The 8,101-nt window shown below is 38.1% G+C and overlaps 1 protein-coding gene across 1 annotated transcript; it reads right to left on the reverse strand.

Annotated features, from left to right (window-relative positions):
• Positions 1–774: 774 nt before the first annotated feature.
• On the reverse strand, positions 775–3,093 carry LOC126626256 (U-box domain-containing protein 38-like). The gene has a single exon (XM_050295511.1). It carries the CDS (start codon positions 2,704–2,706, stop codon positions 1,117–1,119), a length of 1,590 nt encoding a protein of 529 aa, XP_050151468.1. The 5' UTR covers positions 2,707–3,093; the 3' UTR covers positions 775–1,116.
• Between the last annotated feature and the right edge of the window lie 5,008 nt (positions 3,094–8,101).

Below are 8,101 nucleotides of genomic sequence, written 5' to 3' on the forward strand. Positions count from 1 at the left end.
TGTCCCTTTGTTGGAGACGGTTTTTTGTGACAGGGCTAAAACGAGTCATCTGGCCATCTGGCCCTCGGTTGGAGACGGAGGCAAATATGACCATGTACTGTTCATTAAAATATTAATATCTTGGAGAATCTTAGAGGGCCAAAAGGCTAAAACGAGCCCTCTGGCCAGCCATTGGTTGGAGATGGCCTAAGTAGTCCAGAGCTATTGAAAAAAATTTGAAAACGAAAATGTCTATGTCTTACAAGTTAAAAAGCAACATGGATGCCTCCATAGAGTTGCATCATGGACCATACAACCTTTTTGCCAATTACCAATCTACTTTTCTTATTTCTTTCCTCCATCTTAAAAAGTTAATCAGTTATGAAGCGAAATGTTCACTATCTATATAATGTTTCTTACACAAAATCCGTTCTTTTTTCTTTCCCATTTTTTTCATCCATCATAAACCATTAATCAGCTACAAAGCGAAATTGCACCAATTTATACAACATTAAGTTGTGAGGCAAATTTCCGTTGGTATATACAACGCTTCTCCCACAATACCAACATGACAATCATTAAAACATATATTTTGGTGTTAACAAGAAGAACAACATGCTTTTGGCACATTTGGAAGCATAGAATCCAGAGCAACTAAACTACAAAATTTAGTAATCTCTTCTTTTGGAACACTTGAGAAAACGTTACGAAATTGCTTACTTTTAATTTTGCAAATGCACAATTAAAATCCTCAACCAAGGAAAAGCAATGCCAAAAGCCACAAGAAAGGCAAAATTTTAAATTGTTCTTATCCAATCAATCTTTTCTTGAAGCAAAAATCTATGTGCACATTACATTCCAAAATCCTTAATTAAACCTTACTTACATACACTAATTAACACTAAACAAAAAAGTAAAAAGACAACACAAAAATAAAGGAGACGTGGACCATTCCCCCGCCAATGATTTACACCCGCCATCGGCCCCGCCGCCGTATCCCAAACTCAGTACCGAGTCACGACTAACGAGTCGACTCGGCGACGATTACATTTTCTTTTTTATTTGTCATTTTTTAGCGCTGATATACAAAAAACCCATTTTCTATAATTTAAAAAAAAAAGAAAAAGAAAAAAAAAACTAAAACGTGGTTGAGTTGGCGGTATGCAAGTTCCTCACAACTCGGTACCGAGTCGGATCGAGTCCAGGTCCGGAACCCGAGTCCAACACCGAGTCCCAATTTGGCTCATCCTCTCTCCCTCTCATCACCATCAACAGCCGGTTGGCCTTCTCCCTCGCCCTCTCGCTCCCGCTCTTCTCGATCTCACTCAACACCTCCACCGCCTTCGCCTCCCTCGCCAGCCCACGAAACCTCATCGACCCGTGACTCAGCGCATAGAGCGCCGCCACACAGTTCTCCCGAGTCGACTCGGAATCAAACTCGGTTCGCCTCCTCAGCATCCCCACCAAACACTCCACCGCGTTGGCGTCGAGCATGGAGGACCTCCCCTCGTTGCAGCTCGCTAGATTGCACAGAATCAGCAGAACTCGGCCCGCTGACGCCGGGGACTTAGCCAAGGCCAACAGAGTTTGCACCGCGTTGTGTTGCTTAACGAGTTTGACTCGGTTGCTCTCCACCAGCGTCAAGTGATAGAGCGCCAACGCCGAGTCATTGCGCGTCCGCTCACTCTCCGCCCTTACGAACGCGTGCATCAGCGGAGGCAACGCGCCGAGCACTCCGATCGCCATCTTGTTATCTTCCTCCAACGCCAAGCTGAAGAGCGCGCCAGCGGCGTGCTCCTGCGACTCACTGGATCCTCCCTTCAATACATCCACCAAATGCGGGACGAATCCTGACCGTACAATCTTCACCTTGTTGGCCTTCTCCAGAGACAAGTTCACCAGCGAAGCGAGGGCGTTTTGCTGCACGGTGCTGTATCGCGAGACAACCAGCGATCCGACGGCGGAGAGCAGCCGGGGAGTGCAGAGCGAAATCCTAAGCTCCTCTTTCGTCCTCGTGAGCTTTCTGAGTAAAATTACCCCCTCCTCCTGCTCAATTACCTCGGAGCTTCTCAGCTTTGTCATCAATTGCTCCTCCTCCTCGCATCCCGGCAACGAGGAATTAAGATTTAGGGTTTGAAGCTCCGCTGTGATTTCGGAGGAAGACGACGAGGAGTAACACGACGGCCGGGTCGCGAAGGGAAGAGGAGTGGGGGGACTCGCCGAGGGGATGACCACTGACTCTTCCGACGAACTGGAGTAGAAATGGTCGACTCGGCAGCCCAACTCGGTCGCCGCGTGCATGTACCTAACCGGCGGCCTCTCCGCCATCCCCCTCAGCAGCTCCCGCTCCGAAACCCTAATTCCTGGGTCTTCCCTATCCTTCTCCATCAGCGCCCGTACGGCCTTCTCGAGTGCGATTGAATCGGGTGGCTGCGGGTGTTGGGCGTTGTTGCGGTCGCACCAGTTCTGGATGGTAGACTTGATGGCAAAATTGGGAATCACGGTGGAGAAATCGGGTCGGGTCCCGTCTTCGAGTTTGGGGGAAAAGCCCAGCTCGCGGCAGAGTTGGACGGAGAGGCGCTCGAAGGTCTGACCCGAAGAGACGACGACAGGGTCGGATATTAAGGACCCGGAAATGGGGCATAAGAGCTCCTTTGGGGGATTCTTTGAGCCGGAATTGGAGCGGTAGAAGGAGATCTTCCACCTGTGCTTGCCATTACCGCCCATGCCCAAAGAGGAGACGGTGGAGGTTGCGGCGGCGGAACTATGAGACCTTTCTGGAATTTTGGGCTGATGGGTTTCTGAGGGATTGTGTTACGGTTGTGTTGGACATGAGTAGGGTGCTGGGAGATGATTAATTAAGGTGCTTTTTCTCGGAAGCCTTGGGTTTTGTTTTGTTTGGTCTTGTTGTATACGCTGTGTGAGCTGTTTGCTTGACCAGTCAGTGACTCAGTGCATTGGCAATTATCCCCTTGTGGAAACCCACTTTCTTGTTTTTTGTTTTGGGGGTGGGAAAATGTAAAACCTTAGTGGGGTTTTCTTGTGTTTCGTGTGTTTGTTTTTTAACGATGCATTTTTGATAAACTAGTGATTTATATTACAATTTGAATTCTCTCCTCGTAATTTATATTTACATGACTAGCACTTCAATGGTTGAATATGAGAAAATAATGATTCTGATCATCATCGTATAATATTGCATGATCAAAAGGTCGAATGAGAAGGTAATTGCTAGCATTCCTCTACTTACTTAATCGTTGAACATAACTCTCATAATTGGACAACTTGTATTGTACCTTGTAAAAAAAAAAGGTCGAATGAGAAGGTAAACCCACTCTCACTGTCGCTTGTAAAAAAAGAAGTTAGTTTTGAGATTAGGTAATACCATTTTTTAAGTGTATTTAAAATTTAATCTAATTGGTTTCAAAGGACACCTCTAAACCAATAGAAGGTGCGGCTGGATCACCACATTTTTAGGAAGATCTAATGTTTGTTGGATATTTTGATAGAATTATCTTCCTTTTCAAATTCCCTCCCCTCCCTCCTTTCTCACTTTCATCTATATATTTTTCTCTTTATAAAGAAGTCAAAACAATATGTTGACGTGACTTAAGTGGAGACTGGAGGAGAAGATAATTTAAATATGAGAGAATCATACTCCGAAATAGATCTCCTTATAAAAACAGATGCCAACTTGCAATACTAAAATTAAATTCCTAGACAGTTGTGTATTTCAACTACTAATCATACGTAGGATACTACGTATGCGAAGCTTACGAATCCACAGGTAGAGATTGTATGAGAGCATGGAGTTTGAAAGGGTCCTTGTCACGGACTCTCACGTGCCAGGTTGGTGGCTTCAATAACCCTAAAAGTTTAGGGTTTGAATTACGATTGAGAACTTACGTTTACTGTAAATCGGCAGATTTTTGAGCCTACCAAACTTGCAAGTAGCTATAGTAGAGAACCATCTTAAATTTGTTGAGAGGGATCGCGTTCATCGAGCCGGATATTCGATGTGTCATTCATATTATTGATATTATGAACAAGTTGGCATCAATATGGCGTTGAAAATGTTTCAATATGTTGTCGGCATGGCCATAACTTAATGAATTACTACTATTTTTGTGTCTGAAACTCTAATCTGGTGGATTTGGGAAATAAATGAAGATTATTCAACTACAATTAGATAGAAATTAAGAAACAATTAAGAAAGTTTTAGTTAACTAAAAGATGCTTGAACTAGACTAGAAAGATTCTTACTGATATATCAACTTTGAATGCTTTTTGTTTTGTTTGGGGAATGAGTATAGAATATATACAATCAGTAAAATTTAGGGTTTGTTTGAAATTACTTATGCAAAAAGCACTTATGTTTATATGTTTATGCTAGAATTGTTTTTACTAGAAACACGTAGAAAGTTCTATAAAACCATGTTTTTCATGGAAAAGTATTTGAAAGTGCTACTTTAGGCGCTTTCATATAAAACGATTATGGGATTCATAACTATAAGTTCTTTTAAGATTTATGCCGCCAAACAAATTCAGAAAACACTTTTAGCTCGTTAAGATTCAATCCCAAACACACGTTAATGTATCGTAAACTACTTCATTCTCCCATTTACACTTGGACCTGAATTGTCTGCCCTCCCCATCCCATACCCTTTACATCCCCTCCTATTTCAGTGGTCACAATTAAATCACGTCAACATTTTAGATAATTTTTTTTATAGAAATAATAAGACAAAAGATAGAAATTAAGAAACAATTAAGAAAGTTTTAGTTAACTAAAAGATGCTTGAACTAGACTAGAAAGATTCTTACTGATATATCAACTTTGAATGCTTTTTGTTTTGTTTGGGGAATGAGTATAGAATATATACAATCAGTAAAATTTAGGGTTTGTTTGAAATTACTTATGCAAAAAGCACTTATGTTTATATGTTTATGCTAGAATTGTTTTTACTAGAAACACGTAGAAAGTTCTATAAAACCATGTTTTTCATGGAAAAGTATTTGAAAGTGCTACTTTAGGCGCTTTCTTATAAAACGATTATGGGATTCATAACTATAAGTTCTTTTAAGATTTATGCCGCCAAACAAATTCAGAAAACACTTTTAGCTCGTTAAGATTCAATCCCAAACACACGTTAATGTATCGTAAACTACTTCATTCTCCCATTTACACTTGGACCTAAATTGTCTGCCCTCCCCATCCCATACCCTTTACATCCCCTCCTATTTCAGTGGTCACAATTAAATCACGTCAACATTTTAGATAATTTTTTTTTATAGAAATAATAAGACAAAAAGCAATAGGAATATAAAACATTGACATAGCTTAACCGTAACCGTATAAATAAGAGGGGATGAGATGGGAGATGGTGGACAATCGAGGTCTTTTACACTTCTAAGATTCAAAATAGGTGAGGTTAAAAAAAAAAAAAACTAAAAAATCCGACAAATCGATGAACTCCTACAGTTCCTGGTTGCACAAATCCAAACAATCGTAGCTCTTTCATAGACACAAAGGGCCATCTGAAAAATTATAAATTAAGTTAAATGTTGACAAGTTTGTTTGACGAGAGTGGGAACACGCCCAGATGATCCTCCATTACATTTACAAAATTACATATGTAATGTGACAGTGAAAGAAGATCTTTATTTTTATTTTTTTTGAAAGCAGAAGACCTTTATTTTGTAAGGGATTTTAACGAAATGTTCACGGTACTGTTTACTTTAACAAAAAATCATATTTTTACACTAAAAAGTCAATTCTGGTACTATCTACTTTACCCTTTATTTTGTTCTTATCGTAAAAACTTAAAGTTTTCAAGTCATTTTCATTAATTTTCCTTATTTCTTATTTGTTTAAAGGCAGACGTCACATTAAAAAAAAAAAAAGAATTAAAAGCACTCTCTTTATTAACAACTAAGGCTAGTTTGAAAATAATTTTAAAATGATTAAAAACGCTTTTTATAAACGTGTTTTTGAGTGTCATAAGAAATTGAAATGCTTCTTACAAAAAAATCAGTTATGTGTTTTTTGCATAAAACACTTTAATGTTTCTATAATTCACTTACATTTTTACTAAGGATTGCCTTCAAAAGCACTCTCATAAAAAACGTTTTCAGTCATTTTAAAAGCTATTCCAAATGAGTTCTTAATATTATAACAAAAGAAAACTAATGAAAATGGCTTGAAAACTTTGAGTTTTAACGATAATAACAAAATAAAAGATAAAATGAATAGTACCAGTATTGACTTTTTAGTGTAAAAATGTAATTTTTCTTTAAAATAAATAGTACGAGAATCTTTTCGTTAAAGTTCCTATTACCAATGCTAAATGACCGATTCAAAAAGGTTGGAAAGTTCACTGGAACATACAAGGCTCAAGATTTTCATGGAAATCAAGCGCACGATATGCTTGCACTTGCAGTGGGCTTGAATGTGTGAGCTCCAAATTCGTTTTTGCTTTATTGAGATTTGTGGGCTTCAATTGGAGTGGGTTCTAAACGGACAAGTCACAAGTTCAAGTATATCAAAAACATTTTATTTGGGCTTGGGCTTGGGCTTTGGTACTTACTCCCTCTTAATTTTCTCACAAACATCTATTCGAAACCGAATCATGAAAATCATGAAATAAAAGCGTCATCAAGTTCGCGCTGCCTGAATACCATTATGGGCACATAAAGCGTTAAGCTTATCTACAAATACTTAAAATCTTCACAACGATCTAAGATTTTTTTTCAAAATTGCTCTGATGGTTAGTGTCTTACTTTTTTAACTCACTGCGTTTCGGTACTATTTCCTTTAACTAAAAAAAAAATTTCACATCACCCTTTTCATGAATAAATTGAAGAAATTTTGTGCACGTTTGGTTGTTTGTGCAGAAAATGCACTGCCCCTCTTAATGTGCAAAAAAACAGCTCTCTTGCTTTTGATCTGGAAAGGTAATTTTGATGATCAAGTCTATACAAATCTTTGATAAGAACATATGAAATGCACGTTTTACTTGTCATTTCAATTTTTTTTTAAGATAATTACTTACGAACAATGCATGGCTACTCAAAGATGAGTAGGAACTCCTACTTCAATCACAGAGTTTTGTACTTATGATAAACATCGTTTATATTATGAATCACTTTATAAAGATCATCTCTGCAAAAAATGAACTAAAACTAAGGTCGTTTAGTTAATCTATTGTAGGAAATACATAGACGATTCATAATACTTTTATTAATTCCGTTCATAAGTTTTTATACAGGTCGGTGACTAAACGACCTTAATTAGTTTTAATTGATTTTTTTTGCAAATGCGATCTTTATATAGTAATTTATAATATGAATGGTTTTAATTATGAACACGAAATTCTATGAACCGACAACGAACATTTTTGAGTAAAAAAACTCATACTCATTATTAAGTAGCCAAATATTATTCATTACCTAAAAAGATTTGTGCCATATCTTTGAACTTCCATATATGTAAGGGACAATCCACATGCAGTATGCAAACTGGTTACCAGTCTGAACAGACTGAAAGTGAAGGGCATGCTTTGGACAATCCACATGCAGTATGCAAACTAGTTAATAACTTGAAAAATAAAATTTCTCACCATTCCTATTAAAACATATGGTGTATCATTTATGTTCCCGTCACAATTAAAAATTTCTCCATACTTTAGACTAAATCTCCTCGGTAGGCCGAGAAAGAAACATGACATGCAAGAGGACAGAATAAACCAAGAATGTGGCATGCATATTTCACCAACAAGAACCAGGCTTCTCCACAATCTTGCAAAATGTCTTCCTTATTAGACGCCGTGTCTTCTGTCCTCAACAAATTAAGCAAAATACACGTGTGTTGACATGAACATTGAACACTCATGTGTTGAAGCGTCTCATATCGGAAACCTGATGAAGCGGTTTCACTATTTTTTTATAAATTCCGTACTTATTAGATTGCATAAGTTGTTAAGTTGAAGACAATAACCGTGTAATTAGTAGCGTGTTGCTGAAGCGACTGTATAACTTTGACATCATGTGCTCCTAGACTTGGTTTTTCTTTATTTTCTAAGCAAAGACTAGAGAAACTTAGAATTTTCATCCCCTAGCTTCT

This window comes from Malus sylvestris, chromosome 6 (assembly GCF_916048215.2).
Source record: "Malus sylvestris chromosome 6, drMalSylv7.2, whole genome shotgun sequence".
NCBI classification, from domain to species: Eukaryota; Viridiplantae; Streptophyta; class Magnoliopsida; order Rosales; family Rosaceae; genus Malus; species Malus sylvestris.